This window comes from Dacryopinax primogenitus, assembly GCF_000292625.1.
Source record: "Dacryopinax primogenitus strain DJM-731 SS1 chromosome Unknown DACRYscaffold_4, whole genome shotgun sequence".
Classification (NCBI taxonomy): domain Eukaryota; kingdom Fungi; phylum Basidiomycota; class Dacrymycetes; order Dacrymycetales; family Dacrymycetaceae; genus Dacryopinax; species Dacryopinax primogenitus.
Genome location: NW_024467201.1, coordinates 481,253 through 508,239, shown reverse-complemented (window position 1 = coordinate 508,239; position 26,987 = coordinate 481,253). Strand labels below are relative to the sequence as shown.

The following is a 26,987-nucleotide window of genomic DNA, read 5'->3' as shown; positions in this document are numbered from 1 at the left end:
ACAGTCAAGCCAAAGGATCAATGTGGGCGTCGCACGGCGAACGCGATGCATGGAATAAACAGTGCCGTATCATGGTCAACATGCATTGGGCCGCGACTGGCTCATTGGTGTTCGCGAGTCTCGACACTCGGCTCGAACCGGAGTAAGAGGGCTTTTCTTGGCCACTAGCTGGCTGAGGTGGAGAGGAATACGTGTAAAACAAGTACTAAGACAAAGAAAGTTGGGCAGTGACTTGTGAAGTCACGACCCTGGATGAAAATCCTCCGCGCAAAAGTGATCGGGAGCAGAGAAGACCGCGTTTATTTATGCGCCTTCGAAACGCAACCTCACTGTGCACTATACTCATACTCTTTCCACGCTCAATTTCAATTATCGACCCTTTCTTCTTCTTCTTTTATCTGAAATTCTCATCTACAATGGTAGTGGAAACACAATTGGAACCGTGGAACACACTCCAGGTGGAAGAGGAGGGTAGGCTGTCCACCGCGTTTAACGCCTACAAGGCGACTTGGCCGTTCAGCTCCGAGTCTTCTAGGCTACAACGACCGGACAAGAAGGCACCATTACCGAATAAATCCTACTTTAAAGGCATTGTCCAACAATTCAAACGCATTGCCCAACAACTGGTACCATCTTTAGCGACTGTTCCAAGTCCCGTGAGTCATTCCCTTCGGTTGAAGATCACATGGTTCTTCATCTGACTCCGTTATAAGCCAGAATCTCACGTTTGTTTGGCTCAGGAGAAAGAGTTGTTGACTGCTATCAACTGGATCAACAATCATTTGTATCAGGATGGAGCAAAAGTCACGCCAGAGTGCTTCACCAACGAAGCTCGACTAGGTGTTTTGTCCCATTATGTAGCAATTCAGTATTGCCTGTGGAGTGATGACCATCAAGAAGCATATCGGGTGCTACTCAAGGCAAGAAAAGAAACTAAATGGAAAAACCCGCAGGCCGAACCTTCTATTGTGGTACAAGGTGCCAGGCCTGTGGCGAGCTCCTCAAGAGCTGCCAAGGGCACCAAATCTCGCGCGTCAGCAAAGGTTGCCATAGCCGTGAAGAAAGTGTCGGCTCGTGGACGGACTGTCGTGAATAACAAGAGTAGGGCAAATTTCAGTATCATGATCTCCTCTCTAATCATTCTGCTCTTAGGAAAGAGCGCTGGCAAGATCAAGACACAACTGTTTCCCAAAGACAGTGAGTTAAGTCATACCTGGGTTTCTCCTTCCGTGCTGATACCCATAACTGAAGTAGGAAAGTCCAAAACTCCTCGTACCAAGAAAAGCACCAATCAATTACGCCGGAATATCTCTCGTAGAGCGCTCAAGATCGTGGCAAGGGTTGGCAAGCGTATGAGACAGGATGGGGATGACTTAGAAGGAGGCGGCGAAAATATGTCACCAACAAAGAAGGCGAAGAACGCGCCATCCGATCAAGTTATCACGACACCACGACAACCACGGAAGAGAGGTAATATGACTACACCCGCCTCTAGGAACACTATCCGCGCTGGCGTAGATGACAATGTAGGCGATACTGACGGCTTCAAACACGTAGTGCCGCAACCTGTACGTCCTTTGTTTGTGAACCAGATTATATTCTAACCTATCGACAGAAGCGAAAGAGCAATGCCCGGCGAACCATCGAGAATGCAGCGAACGCTGCGTGGACCCAAGGACAGAACGAGCTATGGACTGAAAATCCTTTCGTTTCTTCGTCGAATGATGCCCCGTCTCAGACAACGTCAATATCAAACCACCCTGTTTTACCATCGAGTGCGGAGGAACTTGATGCTAGACCTTTGCTACCATGTCGACCACCGGTTTGGGCATATGTGAGTGCACCACACTCATACAACCCCTTATATAATAACCAGATCATTCACCGGCAGGGTCGCCAAGCAATCTGCGAATCTCTTCCTTACTTCCGCGCGACAGAGGCTGGATGCTATTTCAAAGGTGGCCTTGTAAAAGGTTATCTTCTGGACGGATGTCCCAGCGAGTATGTGTTATCTTAGTGCCCTAATGACTAGCCTCTCAAGCGGTGCCATTGCAGGCGTGATATGTGGGCATCCGAAGGGAAAGTTGTTGTGTCTCACGGGTAAGTCTCTGATACAACTTTTTCTGTTCCGTATTGATCAATTTGAAGGGGAGGACACTCTGAACGTGATGCAGAAGGTGGACTGGAATTGACTACAGATCAAGAAGAAGAGGACGCTCGTATCCGAGCACTTCTGAAGACTATGCATAAGAAGCAGCCGGTCGTATTACTCGCGGGCCGCAAGTACCGTTTGTTCCCTTGGCGTATCGAATGCGATTATATCGTCCTTGGAGCGTATCTCATTATCGACTACTGGGTGTGTGCTCTCTGTTACCTCCATGTCAGGCAAAGTTTGTCTGAACCCGCTTGGTTTGTTGCACTGTAGGTTGAGGCGGAGGGTAATCCCCCTGTTCAGCGGGTCAAATTCAAGTTCCAATGGCTTCCTTGCCAAGGGGAGCCATGGTGGTTAACTAACGATCCTATTCCGGAAGGATGGAAACCTCAAGTCAACGATACGAAGCTCCTTGAAGCGAAGCGTCAAGAGGATGCTATGGAAACCAAGAACAATCAGGCTATCGACAAAGCTAGGGGAGGTCCGCAGCAGCTCATTTCAGCCACCATATTGGACGACGACGCATATATGACTCCCCTGGAAGCACAGCTATCCCCTCTTGTACCATTTGACGACTGTAGTTCGATAGGCGAACAATTTCAGCGAATGTGGAGAGATCGCGTAATGCTGGTCGGGAAATCCCTGGACGCTGGTTTGATTAGCATGGATGAGGTGTTCAGACTCGGAGAATATGATCTCCAACGTTACACTTTTCAAGAAGACTTATCCCAGTTATCGATTTCTCACACATCGGTGGAGCTATCCTCACAAGAACACACGATGCCTGAATTATTGGTCGTCAACGCGCGCTCAAGTTATCAGATGAATGAATCGACGCCTTTTGCAGCAGCATTGGAACTAGACAAGCAAAATCATCAAGAATCCGCACGCGAGAGACAGTCTGTACCCCTACCAGCAAAAATGTTTCCGGAGATGTAAGCAACACAGAGCAAGCATGCTTATACAATGCTCACATTTGTGGGTAGAAATCATGATGAGCTGATCGAAATGATGGGATTGATCCGACCCCAAATTCAAAGTGTTCAACGGTGAGTTCAGTCTTACATATTACCCGTTGAAGAATCCTTAATGCCACTTCTTATTAACAGCGCAGTCGAATTTCAATGCACAGCCTGCAAAAGGCATTCACCTTGCGTATATACCCTGGGGAAAATCTGCCTCAATACAGCTTGCCAAGAGAGATTTTGGAAAGTTAGTCGTGTATCATATCACGTTCTACTAGTGTCGGAAACTGAAATGGCACCAGATGCCGAGAATCGACGGTGCCAGTGGGTACGAGCACATCCCCCACACACTCCGACTCAGCTTCAACCCGGAATTTCTACGATGCGTGCAAATAACGGGCGAATGGGATCTGCCTGAGATCTTGCCGGCTCCTCCCATGTCTGCAGAGCAACTGAAGAAAGGTGTTCTCACGACAAGGGACGGTTGGCGCGGGTGGCATTGCAGAAACTGTGGTCGGTTGAATCAAAGGCAAGGAGCACTTCCTATGGAGGATTCAGAGTCCTAAACTTACAATTGAGATGAAGACGTAGCTTTCGAGGCTGGGAATGTCGTGAATGTGGTGTAAGTGCAAAAAATGTTTGACCAAGGTCTTTTCGTAATCTTCTTGGTAGGAAACGCTAACTCCTGCTCCTGCTCGACACGATGTTCTTGACCTCAAGGGTACCGTTCTTCCTCAAGGGTCTCCAGTAAGCGACCTTGACTACGAATCTGTGCGGCAGCGCCCTCAATATTTGACGGCGGACGAGCGTTACGTCGTCACGGCGTTTGAAATCCACGACTGCGAGTGAGTGTGCCACCTGCTCTTGCTTGACATGGTTGACGGTCATTTGTCTACATTAGAAGCATTATCTACCACTTGCGTCCGAAGCCACATCATCCTAATGAAGACCCAAATGATGCTCTCTTCGCGAAACTCGAGGAGGAGATGCAGCTGCATGATCTTCTTCATCGTTTCCCAGCAAGACACGTAAGTGATACCGATGATTACCCATTAATTCTTCTGACACTGATACAGAGCACCAGTGAGTAATTGTGACGGAATTAGGTGTTGAATCTCACCCACAATGCTAACAGTTCGTGGTGAAATGCTAAGCCAACACTTTCTCTGCAATGGTGAGTTTGATTTCAGAGAAAAGGCAGCCTTCCGGCCTGACTCGAGTACAGCGGGAACACACTACAAATACATCACAACTACTTCTACAACACCATTTGAAAAAGGCCCTCCGTCCATGCTAGAAGCGCGGAAAGTGTACGGATGTCCCGGCAATATCATGAACCCTGCTTATTGATTCTCCGTCACAGGGTGTACGAAGCGGCGTGCTCTGTAACACCAAAAGATCCTCAATTTAATGAAATGCTTACAGTAGCCTACATGGATGAACAACACATGGCTGTAAGTATCCTTTAACTCGATCTGAGATTGCCATATAATTGTTGTCAGTACCATGATGATGGGGAGCCTGGCCTCGGGCCCGTGGTCGCATCTTTGAGTCTGGGATCTCCTGCTGTAATGTCCTTCAGGGCAAAACGCAAGGACAACGGAGATGAAGAAGACTCCGACGACTCCGAATCAGATGAGGATGAAGAGCTGGATGAAGACGCGGAAGAGGAGCTTGAAGAAGAAGTGGAAGAAACTGAAGACGAGGAAGAAACAGAAGAGTTGGAGGTAGTTGACGAAGGGGACGACAGCGATGACGAGAGTGACAGCCTCCCTGAGCTCACTGAATTAGAAGATCCGGCGGACGACGACTCTAGTGGGAGCAGTTCAGACAACGAGATGGATGAAGACGAAAGTGACGAAGAAGTGGAGCCGGTGCAAAAGAAGCACAGGAAGCCGTGTCTGGTGCTGAATCTTATCCATGGGGTAAGTACTTCATCTTGTCAGTGTCCACAAGACTTATGTTTCTTCAGGATGTTGTTGTTATGGATGGTCGTAAGCTGCACGACATGTATGTTGTAAGTAGACCTGTTTGCTGCTCCCGATTAGCGTGTGAAGTTGACGTTTTGGTAGCACAAAGTTGAGCCAACTGGGTTCCGCTTTGCTTGCACATCCCGATATATTGCGGACGTTAGCAAGCACGTCGAATGAACGCATGTCACTCCTGCGCTTGTTGTCATGTCCCTATATTCCTGTTCCATTACGCACACTTTGAGCTCTAGCTGGTAGCCTGACGTCGTGCTCGGGTAGATTATTGTAGCAGGGGTCGATTGACAACGTCGAATGATTTGCCCCGTGATTTCGGTGTTCTTCCCAATGAACCAATGTCAAATATGAGTTTAAGTAGCAAGAATTACGAAACTGGTTGTTGTTCCCCCCGAGATCCTTGCTTCATGGGGCCTAGATAGGAATCCCGCCCGCTGCGGGCGAATCAAGCGCCCATGAATTTACGGGACGTCCGATGCGGGTACAGCCACGTCCGACCTTACACGTCTCACTGTTAGAACCATTACAATACCGTATTTACTTACCAACCAACCGTGCCCCACGCATGTCTCGTCTTAATTATCAGCTTGCTTGAGCAGCAACACCTTCGGTATCTACAACGACTATTGACCAATACCATGCAGCTCCCCGGCATGCGCTGTCTTCCCTTGGTCTTGCTGTCCTTCATTGCATTCACCCCATCTGCGGGAGCTGCGGACACCAACAATGCTCGGCCCATAACAATCAGCCAATCGTTTCTCAAGCCAAATTCAAAGGCCCCCTCTAATCCTGTTCAGCATGTGCTTGAACACAAGCCGAAGGACGAGACCTGGCAATGTGAGGGTCAGGTATGTGACCTCAAGTTGTCTGTCGCGTATACTCGCTGATTCATCTCGCAGTTGTCAGGGCCGATTGAGACAACAGAATGCGACTATGAAACTGTAGAGAGCGCGACAGAGATACTCTTTGACAGGCTTGAGAAGCTTGTGAAGACTCCTTTCTTCAAGTACTACAAGGTGCGCTCAGCGTTCGCCTATGCTCAATAGTACTTGACGCGTTTCCTTTAGGTGGACTTATTCCGAGAATGTCCATTCTGGCAGGATGAAGGATTGTGTATGCAGCGTAGTTGTGCTGTGGAGAGCTTGGACGAGGTATGTCTCCGCATTGCTCAGCTCAGCTGTCGCAGTGTTCTGATGTTCATTCAGAGTGATATACCTGAACCATGGCGTGCTGAGGCGCTCAGTCGTGTTCGAACTGCTCCTGACCAGGATGCCCACCTGCAATATCCTGGTTGCTATTACCATGACTCTGACTTCTGCTTTCTGGATGATGCTAATGGAGGTGGGGTGTGACAAATCATGCCACGTCGAAAAAGCTGACTAAGCATGTGCGCAGATTCGCAATATATTGACCTCACTCTGAATCCAGAGTCGTTCACCGGATATGCGGGTGATTCCGCCTGGCGTGTCTGGTCATCGATATATCGAGAGAATTGCTTTGGACTGAAGGAGAGAGGTATTCCGAGTGAGACGACAACCGTTGTAAGTAGCATGAACTCGCTTGCGCGGGAGAGCAAGCTCAAGCTGGAAGAGGAGGGCGAATGCACGGAGAAACGGGCATATTACAGAATCGTGTCCGGTATGTCTATATTGATACGTCTAGAACAACGGGCTGATGCATGCGTAAGGCATGCACGCATCGATATCCACTCATCTCTGCAGGGAATTCGTTGATCAACGTACCGGCCAATCGGTTTGTCCCTTTCTTTCTTCTCTGTCCTTCGACACTTACGCAAAATATACAGGGGCCAAACCTACAGTGCTTTATCAGCCGTGTTGCTGCGCACCCCGAACGGCTCCAAAACATCTATTTCAATGTGGTGATTCTCCTGCGAGCCCTGACACGGTTGGAGCCTTATCTTTCCGCATATGACCTAAGAACTGGCGACCCAATTGCTGACATGGAGACGAAGAATGTCCTCACCTCCGTACTGGACGTCGCCAAGCGCATTGGGAGGTTTGACGAGCACGCGCTGTTCAAGGGCGAAAACGCGGTACGTACTGGTGACTCCAATATCGAATTTAGACTTATCGTTCCTTTCAGATTTTGAAGGAAGAGTTTAAGGCTCATTTCCGAAACGTGTCCCTTATTATGGATTGTGTTGGGTGTGATAAATGCCGGCTCTGGGGCAAGATTCAGACATCTGGCGTTGGGACTGCTCTCAAGATTCTCTTCGAGCTGGACGAGCGGACTCTGAAGTGCGTCAACATAATTTGGGCCTGATTTCATAATGCTGATATCATTACAGCCCCAGGACGAATCCAGCTTTTCTCCAACGGACTGAGATCGTTGCCATGGTCAACACGCTTCACCGTTTTGTCGAAGCCTTGCACATGACCGGCAGCTTCCGCGAAATGTGGGCCGCGAGCGAGCGCGTGCTGCAAGACATCGGCGAAGGAGACGAAGCGACGCCTATGAAGGGAGAACAGGCTGGCCGATCAAAAGCTACACGGCCGCGGCAACCGATTCCCGGAGCGTCTCCTATGGCTGGGACGCCGGAGGCACAAGAAACTTTCTACACAACAATCGGCGAGCTGGTTAAGGGCTGCAGTACTTGGTCTATGTCAGCATGCGCGAATCTCGTTAGAGTCATCTTGGACATGGCTGGGAAGGTTGCGACCGTCCTGAGTGGAAGTGGGAAGGACGGTACGCCTTCGATGGAGAAAGAGTTGTAAGAGATCTGTTTCCACGCATATTATTAACATTGGAGGACTCTGCACGCATAGGATAGTATAACTCAACACCCTTAGCAATCTATTCACACATTTTCACACAAGGTCCAAGGTCCAAGCGCTGTTCCACTTGACGTGAATGAGTTGTAATAAAGCTGAGATAAGTTGCGCCTGAATGTTTTTCCGAAGGCCAAGGAATGTTGTACATGCTGCGAGTCGCAATACGCCTCCACGATGTGATACAAACCCGTATATATATATGGGGGGAGCCATGTCCAACAGCAGGGCGCTCTTGATCACCTACAATCCACCACCCATACCTGCTCAAAATGGTTGTTGTCGCTGTCGCTGGAGGCACTGGCTACCTCGGGTCCTACATCACCACCGGGCTCCTATCGCACCCCTCAAACCCGACCGTGCGTGTTCTCACGCGCTCCAAATCCGAGAAAGCCCAATCCTTCGAGTACCAAGGCGCTGAGATCCGCCTGGTAGACTATACCGACCCGGCCAGCGTCTCTGCCGCCGTCGAGGGCGCAGATGTGTTCATCAGTGCAATAGGGACGAAGGAGGCGGGAAAAGAGGTCAAGGTGCCGCTGATGCAAGCCGTCCTGGGCGTGAAAAGCGTAAAGATCATCATCCCGAGCGAATTTGGTGTGGATCACCGGTGTGTGGACTTCAGTGTACGTCCTTTCATAACGTGTTGTAGATTGTCAGCTAACATCCAGAGACAGCAAAAAGACTGGGATGGGAAGAAAGCCGTGATCGACCTTCTCACCTCGCAGACGGAGAAGAAAGTCATCTCCATCTACACAGGCCTGTTCATGGAAGGCTCCTTCGGCCCCTGGTTCGGCATTAGCATCAAGAACAAGTATGTGGAGTATATCGGTGCTGACGAGAAGGTTGCGTATACCGCGTTGCCGGATGTGGGCCGACTCACGGCAGAGACTGTGGTCAAGGCATTTGCGGAGGTGGACAAGCTGCCCGCGGCACTGTACCTGCGCGTATGTGGGGATGCGGTGAGCTACAGCGAGGTGGCGAGGATATTCGGCACCATCCTCGGGGAGGAGATCGAAGTTCGCAAGAAGGAGCTCGCACCGTTCAAGCAGGAAACACTTGATGGTGATAGGAACGCCGCTGGGTGCTTGAGGTTCTTTATGGGTCAGGGGGACCTGGACAACAGCAAGGACTGTGCGAATGAGTGGGTGAACCCAGGGCAGGAGAAATGGAAGTGGACGACGGTGAAAGAGTATGCCGAGTCTATCGAGGGGAAGCCGTTTGGCGGGGAGGTGTGAGCTCCAGTGTCCTAGTTGGTCGTGGGTGAGAGAGTGTGTGATTGAGGGGAATGGAATACAAAGGAACTATGAGATCTCTACTAGAGGTGTGGTATGCTCTGTCCGTTCTGATAAAATGAGTGCTTGCGTACGAAATGCTACACGACATCCGGTCCAGTCCGTTGCTACCAGGTGTATAATCAACTTGTTCAATTGCCCAGTTGCCCAATTCCTCAGTTATGGGAGGTAAGAGACCATTGACTGACGCTGACTGAAGGAGGGGTAACAAAGTCGCTCGCTTGCATACCCGGCCATTCGGGGTTGAACAGCACTTGCAAAGAGTACTGGCCTGCGGGAAGCTGGATAGTGAGCACCGTCACGCCCGGGTTGGGCTGGTCGACCGCGCCACTGGGGAGGGGCATATCGGTATCAAACCTCACTGGTTGCATAGTGGAGAACTGAACGCCGGAAGCTGCGTTCAGGAGTTCCACAGACATCGTCTCCCCACCCAGGGCGAGTGTGACTGATGTAGCGCTGTTGATGGTGACAGTGGCGTTGGTGTGCATGCGCCAGATGAAAGGCTCTTGGGTGTTGATGTCGTCCTGCAGCAGGACTTGGCGGCGGGTGTTGAGCATCCTGATTCCGCGCAGAAGCGAGGTGCCGTTATACGTGCTCGTCAGGTCCGCAGTGAAGAACGCTGTGCTGTCCGATGGGAGGGTGAATTCTGTCGCCGCAGGCTGGACGGTACCCGAGGAGCCGAAGTTACCTGTGGGGGAGGCGAGCACATTCTGGTTCTGGTCGTTGAGGAGGACAGTGTTCTGCCCCTCTGTGCCTTTGCGATAGTAGCTCCAACGATAGGAATCCTGGCCCTCGCTGCTGAAGTAATCCAGAGCGTCGTAGTCCCCGGAACCAAGCTCACCCGCCCAGCGCTGCATCATCGCGTCGAGGACGAAGTCGCCAGAGTCGAGGTCACCATGCGTCTGGTGGTCCGTGAGGTTCCCAGCTTTCATAGCGATGTAAAGGCCGTTGTTGTCTGTCCAGCTTGAGCGCATAGAGGCCCACGTGTTCTTCGGGTCGTCAAAGTAGTGGTCCAGGGGCAGGTCATCCCACCAAGCACCGGAGACAGCAGGGTCGTACCAAAACATAGACCAGGGCTCAGCAGCGTCGAACTGGTCACGCTGGAAGAGCATGTACCGCGGTGCGTTGTAGTGCTCGCCGAAGAGCATCATGCCGTTGGCGTTGGTGGAGTACTTGTTCGGGCCGCAGTCACCTAGCATATATTCAGAATCGCATATATGCACTGCAAACAGGACAACACACCATAGTTGAACAACGAAGTCATGCCGGTAACGTACATATGGTACAGCCCGGTAAGGTTGAACGATGGGTTGGCGTCAAACATGCCTTGGTCACTCCCAGTGGCAGTCATGAGAGAGCTTGTCATCTCTGAAAACGCCATAGTGCCGAAGTACCAGTAGTTGGCGGTCTCGCTCCAGGTTCCGTCCGAGCTAGGAGCCTGGGCACAGTTTGCTTTGGCGTTGTCAACTGTATACCCGAGCATCTGCGTGGCCGAGCCGGTGGGGTCGTCGCCCAGGATAGCGAGGGCACCCATGGTGAGCCCAGAGTTGCAGACGCAGTTCCAGTTACCGTTCACCGCGTTCCACCAGGAGTTGCCGTTGTCACCATTTGTGTATGCGGCAATACCGTACGACAAGCCGAGGTCAATAATGCTCCACATGATAGCAGTGCGTTGGGTGTCGCTCCAGCCGTCGTACATCCAGTCGTAGGCAATGGCGAACGCGGCAGTGAACTCGGCCAAGTCGAGGAAATGCACGTCGTTCCAGTTGTTCCCCTGGACACCGAAGTAGTTCGCGCTGTTGTTTCCGGCAGCGTTCACCAGTTCCTCCCAAGTGCGGTCGAGCCAAGTGGAGTCGTTCGTCATACGGTAGGCATATGCCCATGACTTGACCTTGACCTTCACTTGGCGAGCGACGTCGAGCACGCCTGAGCAGCTAAGGCAGCCATCGATGGAGTAGTTCGTCAGGGGACCAGCAGCATACGCACTCGCGTTCCCGAAGATGGTCGCGTTCCACCCGGCGAGGTAAGCATCTTTCGCGATCAGGCCAGGGAGGGCTTCCCACTTGTAGGCAGGGGCGATCAAGCGTGGGCGATCGGTGCGCACCTGGGTGGGAGAGGGGTTGGAGGGTTGGAAGGGGTCTGGGGGCCAGGTGACGAGGGCGTCTGCGGGGTCAATGGTAGGCGCCGTGTATTGTGCGGTGCCGGTCTGCACACATTTCAGTCTGTAGTGTCTAGGAGCAGCAGGGAGAACGTACGGCGGTAGGGTAGATCGGATGCCCCCATGTATCCGTCGCCACTGCGAACCGACCAGGCACGCCGGCTATACTAGGCTGATTGCTGCCTCCGTTGCTGCCTCCATTACTTCCCCCGCTACCGCCGCTGGATGACCCGTTAGAGGAGGTGTTCGAGGTATTGTTCTTGGCTGCGCGGGAGCCGAGGACCCCTCCGAGGACTGCGGCAAGGACGACACATACGAATACTGTGCCGATGATGAGAAGGTTGCGCACGCGGTGTACGCCTGGCTTTGACATTGTTAGGATGTTTCGTAGTCGTTGCCTAGGTAGGCGATGTGGGATTTGTTAAAGTCAGTCAAGTTCAAGCTGAAAGAAAAGTAAAGCAGATGAAAGGATAAGAAAAGCAGATGTCGAATAATGCGACAAGATGAAGGTGATGGAGAGAAAGAGAGAGGTGAGAGGGCGGTGTTGTTGTGGCGCCCAATGATCCTGCTGGGCGTGCCAAGTATTTTTAGAGTCGTATGCCGTGTTGGTCGGCACTAACCTCTTATTGTCCTCACCGCCTCCTTGTGTTAATCCGCAGCTATTACTGTTCACTTCTTTCATTGGCCTATTTACAGCTCAAGAACGTCGCGTCATTATACGCTTCTCGACGTGGTTCCGGCGTGCATATTGGCCTTCTTCTCGGCCAATAACGTTAACCCGATGCCAGCGGAACAGGGCTACGCAAGATGTCATCCATGCTACTTCAGCCTAAACGCGCCCTCCTCCACATTCACACTCGTCATGTTCACAATATTATGTTACCTGGGGGGATCAGAGAGAATTAGGGTGTCTATGTCGTCTAAGTACTTATGTCGTCTAAGTACTCTCACGAGGGTCTTGCCAGCGCTGAACTGTTGTTTACCTGCCGTGCGACGGAACATGTCACAGAGCACAATGACTGCCCCGGATTCCGCAGTCCTTTTACCGGTGATGTGATCTGTGCCTCCGTCTGATTCTGGCAGCGATGATACCGAAATCATGTTCTGCCTTCTTTCAGGAACATCCTCCTTGATAAGCTGCTTCAAAAAAGCCGGACCAGGGTTACATAGCTGGGAAATCGTATCAATATGTGCTGGAATACAGAAGATATCAAGTGAAGGGATATAGTGTACAGATCCTGTGTATCGATCAAGCGATTCCAATGCTTTCAGAACATGAAAATCCCCAAAACTATGGTCGTCAGGAGAGCCACCAGTTCTAACCATGTTGATCCGATAACTGAGGTGCCACCATTGCCGTTGTTGTTGCTTGGCGTGCCCGCCCGTAGCTCCACATTTCGATAATATGTGTACTGCTGCGTCGGCGTCGCCCAGCTCGGATCGCTTCCTCCGAAGAACGTTGAGAAGAACATCCCACCTATGCTAGCTATGCTCTCGTTCGTGCGGAAGACGAGTCCCGGCTGGCTAATCGCAAGATGATTGTTGACGTACAGCTCTACCAAGCCATTGGCGGCGGAGGGGTCGTTCAGCTGCACAAGCAGGGAGATGGTCTGCCATGTGTTGGGAGAGAAGTGGAAGGCACCGCGTTGGATGGAGACGCCGTAATCGGAATTGCAGATGATCTCCGATTGCGAGCAGAACGCCGGCGTAGTGGGAATATAGGCGTACACTGTGGGATGGTTCAGCAGGTGAATGGAACATGAGCGCAGTTGACATACCTTCTCCTGCTCCTCCTGGTCTCCACATCAATCTCACGCTGAAACAATCACTCCCATCCGGCTGAGCTCCACCCGAACATCCCACCCTATCCGGACCTCCCCTCAGTCCAGGCAACTTGCCGCCCTGGACCCAGTTGAAGTTGGGAGGGAACGCAACTTCGTACGTGAGTAGCATGGTCGTGTACTGGGTGGTGGATCCGAATGGGAGGGAGTAGAACTCTGCGCCGCCTGTTTGGTGGGAGTAGGAGTTGGCGGGATAGGTGATTTGCAGGACCGCGGGTGTTGGGAGAGATGTCGTCCCTGTCATCGTCGTCGTCGTCGTCGCTGACAGGGCCTTTGCGTTAACCGTAGAAGTCGATTTTGTTGTCGTGCTCGTCTTGCGAGAAGAAGTCGAAGCAGATGATGCCTCTTCGTCATTAAGCGCTCGTTCATCCCTCTTCATACCAACCGCATAGTTCGGAGATTCTACAAACAGCATGTCCGTCTGCCCACTCTCGACGAGATTGTTCGCCAAGAGCCACGAGCTCTGTACATAGCTCACTGTCGACGGCTGAGATAGCGTCGTGCTGGGGAATGAGAGGGTGCTTGACGTGAACAGCTGATAGAGGTTGGCCAACGAAGATGCTGAAATTGTGCTTGGATCAGTGGCTCGAATGTGTGAAGGCCGCCCAGCAAAGAAGAGAACTAGCCAGACTGAACGAGTCGTAAATCGAGCCATGGACGTTCGACGCAAGCTAGCTTAGCCAGGTCCACGTACAGTGTCCACCATTGCCCAGTCGAGATACAACAAGCATTCAAATACATTTTATTTACCGTGTGTGATCTTGCGTATCAGGGGTCAGATGGCGCCAGGGCTCGGCGCACTGCCACCTGTTGAATTAATTTCCCCACCGGAAGTCTTGACGACGACTACGAATATTCAGTTATATCAAACGTTACCTGGTTTCTGTTCTATATAACTGGTGGTGGATGTACACAGTCTTGACTCGGGCATGCTTTCCGCTTATATGTCTTTTACGCGTCAACCACGTCGTGTGTCTATTCCTACATCGAGCGAGAACTACAAACAAGTACCGATTCGGTTACTTAAAGAAGTGCCAGTTCTTAGTCGGCACCGGCAGGCTTGAACACAGGCTTTGGCACAGAAATATCTTCTCCGATAGCCTTCATCTTCTCCTCGTACCAGTTCTTGGCTTTCTGACCCGTCCTCTTCTCGTAATCCGCGACGCTCTCCGGGCGCTCGGCAACGGGAGTCGCACGCAGAGCATGGCGCTTGTACGGGTAGTAGTCGTAGGTCGCCGTGTGCCAGAGGACGCGGTTGTCCCAGAACACGACCTGGTCCTTGCTCCAGCGGATACGGACCTTGAAGTCCTCACACTCGAGGATCTGCTGGTAGATAAACTTGAGCACGAAGTCCGACTCGGCCTTGGGGATTCCGACAATCCTGTGCGTGTACGACGGGTTCACGTACAGCGCCTTTATCCCCGTCACGGGGTGGACGCGCACAACGGGGTGGACAAAGTCGGTCTGCGGGCGGCGGATGTACGTGCCGGCGGCGAGCGCGCGGAGCTTCTGGTGCTCAGAGCTCTGGAGCGCGTAGAGGGACTCGAGATAGCGCTGGAACTGGGGAGAGAAGGAGGCGAACACCGCTGCGGAAGAAGACCAGATGGTATCCCCTCCTGCGGGAGGGTCGGTGATGACCTTGAGCGAGGTCAGACCAGGGGGGTTGATCTCGTAGGGCTGGTCGGTGTGCCAAGACTTCAGGCGTTCCATCTCGATGCGGTCAAAGTCCTTGGTTCCGTCTGACCAGACGACGTGGACGCCCTCCAGCTTGCGGGCGGTGGGCACGCCCGTGGTGGAGTGGACGTGCAGGGGCCCGTAATGCCGTGCGATGTCGAGCAGGTCGTAGATCGTCGCCGCCTGGTTCTTGAAGACGACGACACCGCGCTTGGCCGTGAGCAGGGCCAACTCGTCCTTCTGCTTGTCCGTGAGCTGGCGGAGGTCGATCCCATCCAGCTGGGTGCCGATGCAAGCGCACAGATCGTCGACCTTTGTCGCAGCGCCGAGGAGAGCTTTCATCTCCAGGTCGGCGTAGTGCCCGCGATCGTCATGCTTGAGCTCGACATGGGGCTCGTAGTCGATCTTGGGGTAGGTGGGCTAATGGAAGAGAGGTAAGCATGAGACTTGTTCGAGGAAGAGAGGGTCACTGACAAGATAGTCCTTGTACTCGTACTCCTCGCGATTGAAGGGCGGCATGATGAAGCACGTGAAGGGATAAACGATGGTCAAGCAAGGAGAAAGCGGGGCACAAGACACCACTGCGGGGAATGTTCTCGTGGTGGAGCCCCGCACTTCTTAAATACACCTGAGGGATAGAATGTGTGCGGGACACCTGGCCGATGTGCCGAAAGGAAGGCGACGATTGGCCCTCCGCCAGACGAGGTCAGGTTAATTATGGATCCCGCAGATGTACGGAAAGGCTGTGAGTCCACTCAACGAAGTCGCATTACTGGAGGTGGAATGCTGGTATGACCTGGTACAACTAGGGCAGGTGCATGAAGAGCAGGTGCACCTCCACCTTTCTGGCGGCACCAACGGCTGTGGGGAAGCCACAATCGGCAAGGGATGGTGTAACTGGCGAACACCTGTCGGCGGAGTAATCCACGAATTGAACGGCTGTAGGAACGCTGTGGAGGCGGCTGTTCGTTTGTGTCACCTGCTCTTGGCTCTCCGGTGCTGTTCACTTCCTTTGTGGGCGAGTGTAATGTACGCTTCGGCGGATCGGCCGGGTTGCGACTCGCCCCGACCTCGTGCGGACCGGCAGCTCCTGTCGGCCATGGCCGAGAGAACCGATGAATGCTGCCGAAGGGGCGGTCACGGGACTGTACAAGGTCGAGAGAGGGCGATTGCTTACATAACGTACTGATATTATTGGTCATAGGAAGGGTTTAACACCGATGGCGCCATGGACCGCGCCAACTAAATCAGTCAGCACAGAAGTAATGGCAATGATGCGACGGTCTTCTCTCTTCGCTCAAGTTACAGTTATATAGCCTGTGCCGCAGCGACAGCATCTCTCCAAGTAAACATGGCTACCAAGCTCGAAAAAGTCCTGCTTATCGGATCCACCGGCACGATAGGGTATCATATCCTGCATGCCTTCCTGCCCAAAGTTGCCAGCTTCAAGCGCGTTGCTATCTTCACGTCGCAGAATACAGTGGGTACGAAGAAGGAACTGGTGGATAAGGTGAAGGCCTCAGGTGTTGAGGTTATCGTTGGTGATCTAGGGAACGAGGCCCAGGTGAAGGAGACTTTCTCTGGTGAGTGTCTTGCCCAATTCATTATTGTTATTTGACAAGTCTGTAGGGTTCGACACGATCGTCTCTGCCCTCGGGCGCGGTGCGCTTCACCTCCAGTCCAACTTGATCAGCATCGCCGCCTCCCTCACCCCTCCCAAACGGTTCTTCCCCTCCGAGTACGGCACCGACATCCGCTATTCTCCTGTAACCTCACCCTCCGAGATCCCGCACCAAAACAAGCTCAAAGTGCGCGCACATATCGAGGCTCTCGCACGGGAAGGAAAGATCACGTACACCTATGTGGTCACAGGCCCGTTCGCGGATACGTTCTTCATCTCCCGTATGCCCAGGATCGGACTCAATATGGGTAATGGTACGTACGGGATTGTAGGCCCGGAAGATGCGGAGAAGCAGGAGAAGATCAGTGGGACGACCTACAGCGACACTGCGAGGTATGTGTTGAGCGCGGTGCAAGCCCCGCCGGAGACTACGAAGAACGCTACGCTCCGCGTATCAAGCTTCACTGCAAAGCCTGCCGAGCTGCTGAAGGGGTTCGAGTCCGTTCTCGGGAAGAAACTCAACACGATCTACACCCCGCTGGACGAGCTACGCAAGCTGGAGAAAGAGAAATGGGCGGAGAAAGATCCCTACGCCACTGTTTACACGCTCAATAGGATCTGGTACGAAGGAGGGAGCGATTTCAGCCGCAAGCCTGTGGCTCTTTACTTGGATGAGAAAACGGGTGAGGATGTGGAGGATGAGGAGCGGAGCAAGCACTTGTTTGAGGATGTTCCGAAGCGCTCGTTAGAGGAGGTGATCAAGGAGATCGTCATGTAAGAATATGAAGAAGAAAGACAATGGAATGAATTCATTTTGGATGTATAGTTGTACTCCTACTCTTGGTAAGCTGTAACTGTTTGTATATATTTATATGGGGGGGCAGTTAATAGTGTCTTGGTTGTTGTCTGATGGGGCGGGTTGATATCGGATGTACCCTATATCCACGAAGCGCTCCCAACATCTCGCCATCTTTCGCCGCCTTCTATCTGCTGACCATAAAGTCGAATGGCTGCTGAAATATAGACCTTCAACACTTTTTAGTAGGCTAGATGAGAATACTGGGCGGGGCGCGCGTCGTCCTTTCGCGACGAGCCCTCGCTCGGCGACACGCCGCCTTTTGGGCAAAGAAGTCGCACGCGACAACACGTTCTATCTGTGCGACTACCATATGTATCCGCTGCGGTGAACTGATACTGCGCAGCTCCTATAATCTGGTTCACTGCTGCTGGTATTTCTGTGCTTGGCGTGCTGGGATGGGCACTTGCGAGCACTGAATCGGGGGCGGAGGGTAAGATGAGGATGGGGTTCGCTGCGGATGATGCAATGGAAGGGAGAAAGAAAAGCGTGCTAGAAGGATTGATGAGGAAAGGAGAGAGCAGAGAGAAGGTGCGCTTGGACTGACGTGGTTGTTATGAGGGTATTGACGAGGATGACAGGCAGCCTCGGGTGTTAGTGAGGATGGAGAGGTATCGCGCATACACACTCCTGCCGCCCATGTGCTGATCCAATTTACAGGGGGGCAACGACAACAAGACGATCGTACATTCTGGTCTGTCCTTCCTGCGGTCTGCTCTTCCTCTCGACACCATCACCCGCGTAACCTCCTCATGGACGTGGCCCTCCTCTCTCACAACACTGCAATCCCGTGTCTCCGCCTTAATGCTCGAATACTCCCTGGGCCCCGGATCGCTCTACGACGAGGTAGTGAACGCCCCTCCCGACTTGGATGTCAACCCCGAGTGCGAGTGGGACGCAACTGTCCGGCTGGGGGAGGAGCTGTGCTTGCCTGAACGGGCATTCCTCCGGCAAAGGAAACGCCGGATGCGAACAGCGTTTGCCAAACTCATGGGTGTGCCCGTGCGCGAGGTGCACGAGGACGATATCCCTGTTGTTGCGCTTGCGTGCTCTGGAGGAGGGTATAGAGCGATGTTTAATACTGTTGGGTCGTTGCTCGCTGCTCAGAACAGCGGTTTGCTGGACGTGACAACCTACCTTGCCGGTATATCAGGGAGCTGCTGGGCGATCACCACGCTATACAGCGGTGTGGTGGGCGACGCGCCGCCCATTGAACGGCTGGCGCAGCATCTCTCCATGCGAGTACAGAAGAGCTACTTCGACATGGAGACACTAGATCTTATGACGACGCCTCCAACAAACAAGTACCTTCTCAGCGGGCTGATGCGCAAGGCTGCTGCCCCAGGAGCGGAGGTCAGCCTCGTCGATATCTACGGCACGCTCATCTCTTCCCGCCTGTTTGTACCTTCCGACCCCAATACAACCGTCGATCCCCGCTTCCTAAGCCTGCACAGGTTTCGCCGGCTGCTAGATTCCTCTGCCAGCCTCCCACTGCCTATCCTCACGGGCGTGATGCACGATATCCCTCCTGCGGCACAACAGCCCCTGAAGGAGGTCAGGCAAGAGAAGGAAACCGCAGTGGACGAAGAGACGCACACCCGCCTAGGAGAAACAGAACAAGCGATCGAGAGTCTCAGCAGTTGGCTCTGGTTCGAATGGACCCCGTACGAAGTAGGCTGTGACGAGTTAGGCGCGTGGATCCCCAGCTGGAGCCTAGGGAGGAGGTTCGACAATGGCAGGAATCTGGAGAGGAGGCCAGAGCTCAGCCTCACTATCCTCGCGGGGATCGTATCATCCGCGTTCTGTGCGACGTTGCAGGACTATTTCAGGGAGATGCAGCCTGCGCTGAGGACTCTGCCAGCGGGGCTGTATGATTGGCTCTCGGACGTTATAGATGAGCGAAAATATGATATGCAGGTTACTCATGCTATTCTGCCAACCGAAGTGAGTAATTATCTGCATGGCGAACTCTGGCTGATTGATCACTGCAGCTACCAAACTTTGTTAAGAACATGGATGGACTCCGAGAAGGCGGTCCAGCGGGCATCGCTCAGCGTGAGACACTTGGGCTAATGGTTCGTTCAACTTTTCTTTATGCCATACGTATGAAATTAACCTTGAAGGAAGGACGCGGGAGCATTGATCAACGTCCCATACTACCCTCTTCTTCGACGGAATGTGGACTGCATCATTTCTCTTGACGCGTCTGTTGACTCTCAAGACCTCCATTTTCAAAGGATCGAGGGTGAGTTATAGATGTTCCCAAACTCGCAACTACCTTACGTTCTTTCCAAGAGTATGCGCTGCGTCATGGCCTGAAGACATGGCCGAAAGGAGCCAGTTGGCCTACGGCCGTGATGGACCCGAATCCACAGGGCGGGGACGTGGTCCTCAGTGCAGAAGAACGGTCATCAACAGAAGAGGCAGCTGGAAGACGCCTTGCTGAGTTGCAGGAAACAGAGCTGGTTGGACAAGCGGAAAGACAGGGACGATCGAGTGCTCGAGATATACCAGCGCCAACCTCGAGAAAGGCCGGAACATCATCAGCAATCGATGCCATTGATCCGATGATAACAGCAAAGTCGCCTATTCCACCGCCCATCGCTGGATGTACAATCTGGATTGGCTCGACAGGAGAAGACGCCACGAGCTCTAAAGTAGAGGTACTGGACGAGCAGGAGCTTGCAAACAAAGACGGAATTGGCGTCGTCTACACACCCCAATTGGCGAACGATAGAGCCTTGCCCGGGTTCAACCCTTTCTCGGTATCCACGTTTAGGTTCGAGATTTCCAAGACTGAAAGTGATAAGTTGGTGAGATTAGGAGAGGTAGGTGATACGCTAGTTTTCAAAAGCTCAACTGACTATGTAACCAGGTCAACTTACAGGAAGGAACAGAGAAAATCGTCAGTCTACTGAGAATAATGTGGCGCCGGAAACGTCGAGCGAGATTAAAGCGACTCATGATACAGCGTTTGTCCCAACCATATCCACATGCATGGGAATGAGCACAACTTGAGGGTGGGGAGACACTTATAATCGAGTCTAGGATCCATATAATTCATAGGAATCCCGCATTTACCCGCCTATTCCACGTGGGTATCCAACAACCACTTCTTCAGGAAAGCCGCCTTGCTTGCGGAAATGAACCGTGCACTGGACTTGTCTCTGAACCTGCAAAGGAAGGGAAACTCAGCAAGCTATACATATCACAAACACATTTATCTATTACGTACGTGTGACCTTCGTTCTCGCAAATCACCAGCCATGTATCCAAATTCTTCGTATTAGTAGCTTGAAAAATGGTCAGAGCTTGACTCAGGGGAACTCGGGGATCCGTTTCCCCATGCACTCTAGCCACGCACTGTGTCAGTCGTGCATTCCTCGTGTTTATGCCACTCACAAGTACAGAGGAACGTTGATTTTCTCTGCATGATTCAGAGGAGAGATATCCTCCAGGAATTTCCGAACGTTTGGATCACGCTCGTCCCCATATTCTTCCCTACCAGAAGGATGTGTTGTTAGTTAGATTTAGCATGAATATCAGGTAGTCTTGCCTCGCAAAAGCGACTCAAGAAGGATGCGTTGTCTCCAAGAAGGTTACCCAGTTACCAATACCAGATTGCACCACGCCGCAACGGAGCAAGTGCGAATAATTGACCAGACCAGCAAGTACCATGAAGCCTCCGTAAGAGGCTCCATTCAATGCAATTCTGGTTGCATCTATCTTGGGCATCGACGTGCTGATGTACTCGAGCAGACTCCCAAGATCTTTGACAGAATCTTCCCTCTTGTAGACATCGTCTAGTTTGACATAGGATCTGCCTGTTTGGCCTTTAGCTTGTGTTCGGTCTGCACTCATCATACATACCATAACCCGCTCTGCCTCTCACTTTAGGCATGATTAGAGCGCAACCGAGCTCATTTATAGTGAAACCATTTGTCTGACTGTAGACCGTCATAAGAAACCAAACTCACTCCAGTAAGTATAATACGGGCCTTCGGAAACCAGGTCGAATCTGCATAGCTAGGCCTCCATGTATCCATATAACGGCTGGCATCTTGCCAGTCGGCGGCATATTCGCGGGATAATACACCAAAGCTGGGATAGACAATCCATCAAAGCTCTCAAATCTGATGAGAATTGGGTCTTGTGTGCGGAAGCCAGGTGATGCTGATTGACAGGCAAGAATGGGTTCGAGTTTCAGCTGACCAGGCTGTGAAAGGTCAAGCAAAGAGATGCTGAAAGCAACATGGGAAGAGTTATGTTCGATGACTACGCGGTTGTCTTCCTGCCCCTGAAGGACGGGGCGGACAGGCCCAACCATATCCGTCTCGTGGTCCTCCATGGTGATCTTCTCTACTTTGGAATCCAAGAGGCCGTACCGATAGATCTCGCACCATCCATCTGCATTAGCCAGTAGGACAGCAAAATGGGCGGTAACGGCGGCGAGTTTCACGTCCCACGGAATAGGATGAATGGGCGAGAGTGAGGGATTTGGTGTGGTGATATGCCGAATGACTCCGGAGCTGAGATTACAAATGACCACACTCACGAAATCGCCATAGGCATCCAAAGCCACAAGAATCTCCGTGCTGCCCTTCACCTGACTGAACTGGGCATCACGAATGGCGAATCCCGCATTGTTATCAATTCCTGGAAGAAGTTGTTCGTGGGGTTCGTTATTCGGGTTCTTCAGATCCACGATCCAGCGAGACATGCTGCTATGCGACGCTCAACGAGCAACCAAGAGCAGTGCACTGTCAGAAGAGAAAGAGGCTGCATTACAATAACCTGCAGGATTGTCATACACCAGAGTTGGATTCCAGCCTTCCACGGAGAGGTCAATCGTGTACACCTTGTTGTCTTTACCGTTTGCTCGGGTACTGCTGAAGGCAAGCACCGACCCAGTACCGTTGCCAGACACAAGAGGGTAATGGTTCTTGAATTCGTCGTTCGTGAGCCACTCAACCCGACCACGTCCGGGAGCGTTGTCGATTTCGGTCTCAATTTTCTCGAGTTTTCCGTCAAGGAAATTATCCTCCCAATACCTCCAGAGCTGGAAATTTTCACTTCCATTCAGGTCCATGCAGAAAATCGCTCCACCAACGCGGGGTTTGCCTCGTAAACAATCCACCGAAATCGGTACTCATGCATCGAAGACTCTCCCACTGCCGACGTTGAAGTAGGTCAAGCGCTCCGGATAACGATCGCTTGGGCCGGTAACCGAGTATATTTGAGGAAGACGTTCGCCAGGCGGCCGATGCTGATAGTAAAATCGGATTGCGTCTAACCCGGAAGCCGACTCGGTAAGCTTTTCTGTCCCACAGAGACGGAATCCCAAGGCAGCAGCTTCATACGGTTTCAACCCCTCCACGATGTCCCGTGGTAAGGCAGGAACGTTGACAGTTTTGACGTTGTCGTAGCCAGAGTGTCTTTGAAACTCGAGACGATCCTGATCAGCCATCCTGGACATGCCCTATAAGGGGAGTCATCACTCCCAGCAGTCTTGTATTGTAAAGCTACAGAAGCGCTTGGTTATCTCAGAAAGCAAAGCTGTTTATCGCACAAAGTACAGCCATCTCTGTAACTCCACACGGTGGATGAGATATTTTAGGTTCGGGATCAATTCTGCACATGCTGCTATCTGTCCGATCGCTGATGTATCTGATTCGGATATTTTTATCCCCACAAAAATAATGCTTTGCACCCAATTGTCTCTATTCATTACATGTTGCTCTGCACTGCTCCGGACGGGCTGTCAAGAAGCCACTTTCTCAGGAAAGCTGCCTTGCTTGCATTGACAAATTCAATGCAAGACTTCTGTCTGAATCTATAGAGAAAGAAGTGCAATCAGTACTGTCTTTCCTTGCCAGTCGTTGCACATACCCATGTCCTTCTTGCTCTCCGACCACGAGCCAGGTATCAAGACCTTTGGCACGAACCTTATTGAACATAAGGAGTGCCTCACTGAGCGGGACGCGTGTGTCCTGTTCGCCCTGGGATCTGCACGAAGATTAACGGATCGATACTGTCTCATGGATTGACAGGACAAACATATACAGAGGAACATTGATATCGTCTACATGATTGAGGGGCGCGATACTCTCGAGGAACTTGCGTACGTTGGGATCTGACTCGTCGCCATACTCGTTCCTATCATATCGTCAGCTCGACGGTCAGATATACAGAGATGTGCGTGTCGTACCGGCGATGTGCTCTCCGTGAGGGGTGAGTAGATTCGAGAAAGGTAACCCAATTTGCAATACCGCACGATGCAACGCCGCACCTGATCAGGGAAGAATAATGAACAAGACAAGCAAATGTCATGTAGCCACCGTAAGATCCACCCATGACCGCAATACGCGAGGTGTCGATTTCTGGCATTGACGAAGAGATATACTCAATCAGAGCGCCGATGTCCTTCACAGAGTCTTCACGCTTGAAGACGTCATCCGCTTTCTGGTAAGCTTTTCCATATCCACCACTTCCCCTAACATTCGGCATGATGAGCGCGGTTCCCATCTCGTTCAAGATATACGCGTTCAATGAGCTTGGAACAATCAATTCTAGGCCAGATCTGAGTTTTGAAACCGCTTACACACGGAAGCTTGGCCGCACTTGGGCTGTAGGTCCACCATGAATATATATAACGCAGGGTAGCTTCCCTTTCTCTGACGTCTCGGTCGGCTTGTATACCCAAGCGGGAATGGATAGACCGTCGAAGCTCTTGTAGCGGATAAGCGCAGGACTTGACGTAGGATAGTCAGGCTTATGCGTCTGGCAGGCCACGTAAGGTTTCAACACCAGCGTGTTCGAGGATGAAAGAGCCAGTTCAGATATGCTGGAGGCGAGGTGTGGAGATGTGATGCTGGCAAGAATTGTGTTCGGTCGTCCATTCGCTTCATCAGTGATGATATCCTTCAGGATGTTCTCGCCCTGTCCAGGGAGCATGATTGGTTTCATCTCGTTCAATGCCATATCGTAGCGATACAAGTCGCAATATCCATCGCGATTCGCCGTGAACAAGGCATAATCTGCGGTGAGTGCCTGGAGTGCAACGTTCCACGGGATCGGGCATATTGCTCGCAGAGAAGGATCAGGGTTGGTGAGATGCTGCACTGAATTGGTGGTTAGATCATACAAGATGACGCTCGTGAAGTCGCCGTCAGCATCGGTGTCAAATATGATATTTGTGCTACCACTCCGTCGTAAGAATTGTGCGCTCCGGATAGCTACCGGCATGGTCGGATCGATTCCAGGCAGGAGGATTTGCTTTGCTTCGGCTGTTACATTATGAAGATCGACGACGTAATGAGGGATGTTCGAATTGGAGATGGATCGGTTCACGATGAGATACTGCTCATTGGCTGAGAAGCTCGCGGGATACGAGATGCCTGCGGGATTGTCGAATATCTTGACTGGATTCCAACCTGATTTGCTCAGGTCGACACTGTAGATTTTGGTATCCTTGTTGTTTTCCAGATTGCTACCGAACACAAGCAGATTGCCTCGGCCTTGTTTGGATATCAGTGGACGTAAGTACTTGAAACCATCGTTCGTGAGACGCTCGATCCGGCCTCGTCCTGGCTTGTTATCGAGCTCGCCAGCGACAGGCCCGAATGGCACCTCTTGGGCATCATCTTCCCAGTAGCGCCACAGTTGGAACACCTCGTCTCCGTTTAGGTCCATAGAGAAGATCGCTCCTCCTTTACGATATTTCCCATGGAGATTATCACCCAGGACAGGGGTCCAGTTGGTGATAGTGCGTCCGCCTCCAGTGTTAAAGTATGTTAAACGCTCTGGAGACTTGTCGTCGGGGCTACGCACAGCGTACACTTGCGACATTTGCTCCGACTGGGGACGATGCATGAAGAATAGTCTAGGCTCCTTATGCCCCGCAAGCGCGGTCTCATCAATCAGCTCGAACTCGGCGATATTGAATGCCAGGGCCGCAAGTTCATATGGCTTTAGCCCTTCGACAATGTCTGCTGGCAGCGGAGGGACGTTGACCGTCTTGATCCTGTCGAAGCCGTCATGTCGGTCATAATTCAGGCTGTCCCCAGGTGTAGACATGTTCAAGGTCAGTTGGAAAGCTGGAATAGAGAGAAATGGGATTCAACCAAGGATAACGATGTCGTATCATCCAGTTGGGGACGGAAGACATGACCATCAGGTGCAGAAGGAGTTGTCAGGGTGTTTGCACCGCCCATCCTACATATAAGTATATGTTGCATGTGGTATAACACAACAATATTTCTGATTAAGATATAACATCAGACTATGGAACACAAGCCCACCCGCATCGTGTCATGTTTCTTTCTATAACACTTATGTTCCAAAAATCCTCGATATAGGCCTGATCTGAACCTTCCTTTACCAAATTAATGCGGGGTGTTGTCTTTCGAGGGGAGGGAGGACGGGTGAGAGACAAGAGGTCTCGTTTGGCTGGTGCAAACGCACAAGTCCGCTCAAGCCTCCTGCGCCTTCTCGCTGTCCTTCGTACCGCCATCTGGTATTCAAGAAATTAGAACACATGGAGATGAGGATTGCTCACTCTGGGGGTGAACCGTGGGGGGTGGGAGTGGGGAACGAGGAACATGAGGGAGAAGGTCATGGTGAGTACCTGGTCTCCTGCTGATTGGTTTGCACTGACGTTGATTCCAGACCTCAACCTCAGGCGAGGATGTCATGGGCGTCGTGGACGATTTGATGCGGCATTTTGGGACTAAGGAGGGGTATGACCTTTTCCCTGATGTCCTGCCTGCATGTACGTTACCCACCGTCGCTGCATGACTTCGCTTACACCGGGAATACATGTAGTACAAGCACTCAAATCGCTACCTAATCCGCCCCATCTCGCCCTCGTGAGCAATACCGACTCGCGAATGCACACCGTGCTCTCCTCCCTCGGGGTTGCGCATTTCCTCGAGCCTGCGATCCTCAGCTCCGAAGTGGGGTTCGAGAAGCCCGACCAGAGGGTGTGGGAGGAGGCTGTCCGAAGGACCGGGTTGGAAGGACTGGATTGGGAGGGGAGAGGAGGGGTGCTGCATGTTGGGGATGAGCTGGCTGCGTGTGTCCCGTGTTCTGTGAGCCGGGTTAAGGTCAGAGGGCTGACGCCGTGACAGGGATTACTGGGGTGCTAAGAAAGCTGGACTGGAAGCGCTGCTTGTCCGACGGCATGGTGAGTATAGCGATGGGTCTAGGAGGGAAGCTACAGAGGATCTGGACGGCGTAGACGTCGTTCCCGACTTTGGCGGAGTTGTGGACTATGTGAGAAAGCGCAATAACCCGTAGCTCAACTATGGTGAATCGTCTCTTCAATTTCCAACATGTGTTTCTCTAGAACAATTGTATAACGATCGCAATCTTGAAATGAATATAGATGATGAACACGGAATAATTATATATGTTTACGGAGTTACGGATGTCATTCGCGTTGAAGAAGCGCCGAGAAAGGACAGGGACGCGTCGCCTTTTTTTCATTTTGTGCCGCCTTGATCACTGCCCAAACATTTCTGTTCTGTTCGAAGTTGTCCTCAGAAGAACAGAAAATGTCCGACGAATCTGGCTGGTCACTTACCGAGTCCGACCCAGCGGTGTTCACTGCGCTGCTCCAGTCGCTGGGGTGCAACACGCTCATCGTAGACGACC

The 26,987-nt window shown here is 52.0% G+C and overlaps 10 protein-coding genes across 10 annotated transcripts; 5 read left to right on the top strand and 5 right to left on the bottom strand.

Annotated features, from left to right (window-relative positions):
- Positions 1 to 416: 416 nt before the first annotated feature.
- DACRYDRAFT_105197 (uncharacterized protein) lies at positions 417 to 5,267 on the top strand (the record flags this gene model as incomplete). Its single annotated transcript, XM_040768056.1, has 20 exons — positions 417 to 656; positions 714 to 1,101; positions 1,153 to 1,197; positions 1,255 to 1,568; positions 1,616 to 1,834; positions 1,892 to 2,001; positions 2,056 to 2,100; positions 2,149 to 2,356; positions 2,426 to 3,087; positions 3,139 to 3,201; positions 3,709 to 3,739; positions 3,790 to 3,962; positions 4,019 to 4,145; positions 4,194 to 4,200; positions 4,253 to 4,291; positions 4,343 to 4,427; positions 4,481 to 4,571; positions 4,620 to 5,042; positions 5,090 to 5,134; positions 5,190 to 5,267. The coding sequence occupies 20 exons, from the start codon at positions 417 to 419 to the stop codon at positions 5,265 to 5,267; spliced, it is 3,393 nt and encodes a 1,130-aa protein (XP_040631024.1).
- Positions 5,268 to 5,998: 731 nt separating this feature from the next.
- Positions 5,999 to 7,837, top strand: DACRYDRAFT_48304 (ERO1-domain-containing protein; the record flags this gene model as incomplete). Its single annotated transcript, XM_040774821.1, has 8 exons — positions 5,999 to 6,118; positions 6,170 to 6,253; positions 6,308 to 6,443; positions 6,498 to 6,740; positions 6,790 to 6,854; positions 6,907 to 7,155; positions 7,188 to 7,360; positions 7,411 to 7,837. Coding segments are annotated over 8 exons (1,497 nt in total), but the record flags the coding sequence as incomplete, so codon positions are not given.
- Positions 7,838 to 7,969: 132 nt separating this feature from the next.
- Positions 7,970 to 11,855, bottom strand: DACRYDRAFT_20756 (uncharacterized protein). The gene is made up of 4 exons (XM_040772067.1): positions 11,439 to 11,855; positions 10,426 to 11,389; positions 8,728 to 10,375; positions 7,970 to 8,675 (listed from the first exon to the last, which is right to left on the bottom strand). Exons 1-3 carry the CDS (start codon positions 11,712 to 11,714, stop codon positions 9,339 to 9,341), a joined length of 2,277 nt encoding a protein of 758 aa, XP_040631022.1. The 5' UTR covers positions 11,715 to 11,855; the 3' UTR covers positions 7,970 to 8,675; positions 8,728 to 9,338.
- A 690-nt stretch (positions 11,856 to 12,545) lies between these two features.
- DACRYDRAFT_20755 (uncharacterized protein) lies at positions 12,546 to 13,883 on the bottom strand. Its single transcript, XM_040772066.1, has 2 exons — positions 13,120 to 13,883; positions 12,546 to 13,070 (listed from the first exon to the last, which is right to left on the bottom strand). The coding sequence occupies exons 1-2, from the start codon at positions 13,835 to 13,837 to the stop codon at positions 12,610 to 12,612; spliced, it is 1,179 nt and encodes a 392-aa protein (XP_040631021.1). The 5' UTR covers positions 13,838 to 13,883; the 3' UTR covers positions 12,546 to 12,609.
- A 238-nt stretch (positions 13,884 to 14,121) lies between these two features.
- DACRYDRAFT_76453 (TauD-domain-containing protein) lies at positions 14,122 to 15,541 on the bottom strand. The gene is made up of 2 exons (XM_040776204.1): positions 15,331 to 15,541; positions 14,122 to 15,276 (listed from the first exon to the last, which is right to left on the bottom strand). Exons 1-2 carry the CDS (start codon positions 15,373 to 15,375, stop codon positions 14,224 to 14,226), a joined length of 1,098 nt encoding a protein of 365 aa, XP_040631020.1. The 5' UTR covers positions 15,376 to 15,541; the 3' UTR covers positions 14,122 to 14,223.
- A 551-nt stretch (positions 15,542 to 16,092) lies between these two features.
- DACRYDRAFT_76450 (NADP-binding protein) lies at positions 16,093 to 17,276 on the top strand. The gene is made up of 2 exons (XM_040776203.1): positions 16,093 to 16,439; positions 16,486 to 17,276. Exons 1-2 carry the CDS (start codon positions 16,208 to 16,210, stop codon positions 17,253 to 17,255), a joined length of 1,002 nt encoding a protein of 333 aa, XP_040631019.1. The 5' UTR covers positions 16,093 to 16,207; the 3' UTR covers positions 17,256 to 17,276.
- A 251-nt stretch (positions 17,277 to 17,527) lies between these two features.
- On the top strand, positions 17,528 to 20,415 carry DACRYDRAFT_114526 (FabD/lysophospholipase-like protein; the record flags this gene model as incomplete). Its single annotated transcript, XM_040769838.1, has 8 exons — positions 17,528 to 17,633; positions 17,680 to 17,864; positions 17,915 to 17,944; positions 17,994 to 19,277; positions 19,325 to 19,408; positions 19,461 to 19,578; positions 19,629 to 20,161; positions 20,209 to 20,415. The coding sequence occupies 8 exons, from the start codon at positions 17,528 to 17,530 to the stop codon at positions 20,338 to 20,340; spliced, it is 2,472 nt and encodes an 823-aa protein (XP_040631018.1). The 3' UTR covers positions 20,341 to 20,415.
- A 488-nt stretch (positions 20,416 to 20,903) lies between these two features.
- DACRYDRAFT_105190 (alpha/beta-hydrolase) lies at positions 20,904 to 22,422 on the bottom strand (the record flags this gene model as incomplete). The annotated part of the gene is made up of 4 exons (XM_040768055.1): positions 20,904 to 21,157; positions 21,204 to 21,280; positions 21,311 to 22,057; positions 22,145 to 22,422. 4 exons carry the CDS (start codon positions 22,420 to 22,422, stop codon positions 20,904 to 20,906), a joined length of 1,356 nt encoding a protein of 451 aa, XP_040631017.1.
- Positions 22,423 to 22,482: 60 nt separating this feature from the next.
- DACRYDRAFT_114525 (alpha/beta-hydrolase) lies at positions 22,483 to 25,481 on the bottom strand (the record flags this gene model as incomplete). The annotated part of the gene is made up of 5 exons (XM_040769837.1): positions 23,935 to 25,481; positions 23,542 to 23,886; positions 23,391 to 23,489; positions 23,223 to 23,339; positions 22,483 to 22,801 (listed from the first exon to the last, which is right to left on the bottom strand). The coding sequence occupies exons 1-5, from the start codon at positions 25,407 to 25,409 to the stop codon at positions 22,483 to 22,485; spliced, it is 2,355 nt and encodes a 784-aa protein (XP_040631016.1). The 5' UTR covers positions 25,410 to 25,481.
- A 452-nt stretch (positions 25,482 to 25,933) lies between these two features.
- DACRYDRAFT_105188 (HAD-like protein) lies at positions 25,934 to 26,630 on the top strand (the record flags this gene model as incomplete). The annotated part of the gene is made up of 4 exons (XM_040768054.1): positions 25,934 to 25,951; positions 26,001 to 26,103; positions 26,157 to 26,406; positions 26,462 to 26,630. The coding sequence occupies 4 exons, from the start codon at positions 25,934 to 25,936 to the stop codon at positions 26,628 to 26,630; spliced, it is 540 nt and encodes a 179-aa protein (XP_040631015.1).
- Positions 26,631 to 26,987: the final 357 nt, after the last annotated feature.

Coding starts and splice junctions, on each gene's coding strand:
- DACRYDRAFT_76453 (XM_040776204.1), bottom strand. CDS start 15,375: ATGCCGCCCTTCAATCGCGAGGAGTACGAGTACAAGGACTATCTT. Junction 15,277..15,330: donor ACGAGTACAAGGACTATCTT/GTCAGTGACCCT, acceptor CTCTTCCATTAG/CCCACCTACCCCAAGATCGA.
- DACRYDRAFT_20755 (XM_040772066.1), bottom strand. CDS start 13,837: ATGGCTCGATTTACGACTCGTTCAGTCTGGCTAGTTCTCTTCTTTGCT. Junction 13,071..13,119: donor ACCAGGAGGAGCAGGAGAAG/GTATGTCAACTG, acceptor ACCATCCCACAG/TGTACGCCTATATTCCCACT.
- DACRYDRAFT_20756 (XM_040772067.1), bottom strand. CDS start 11,714: ATGTCAAAGCCAGGCGTACACCGCGTGCGCAACCTTCTCATCATCGGC. Junction 11,390..11,438: donor ATCCGATCTACCCTACCGCC/GTACGTTCTCCC, acceptor AAATGTGTGCAG/ACCGGCACCGCACAATACAC. Junction 10,376..10,425: donor GACTTCGTTGTTCAACTATG/GTGTGTTGTCCT, acceptor AATATATGCTAG/GTGACTGCGGCCCGAACAAG.
- DACRYDRAFT_76450 (XM_040776203.1), top strand. CDS start 16,208: ATGGCTACCAAGCTCGAAAAAGTCCTGCTTATCGGATCCACCGGCACG. Junction 16,440..16,485: donor GGTGAAGGAGACTTTCTCTG/GTGAGTGTCTTG, acceptor ACAAGTCTGTAG/GGTTCGACACGATCGTCTCT.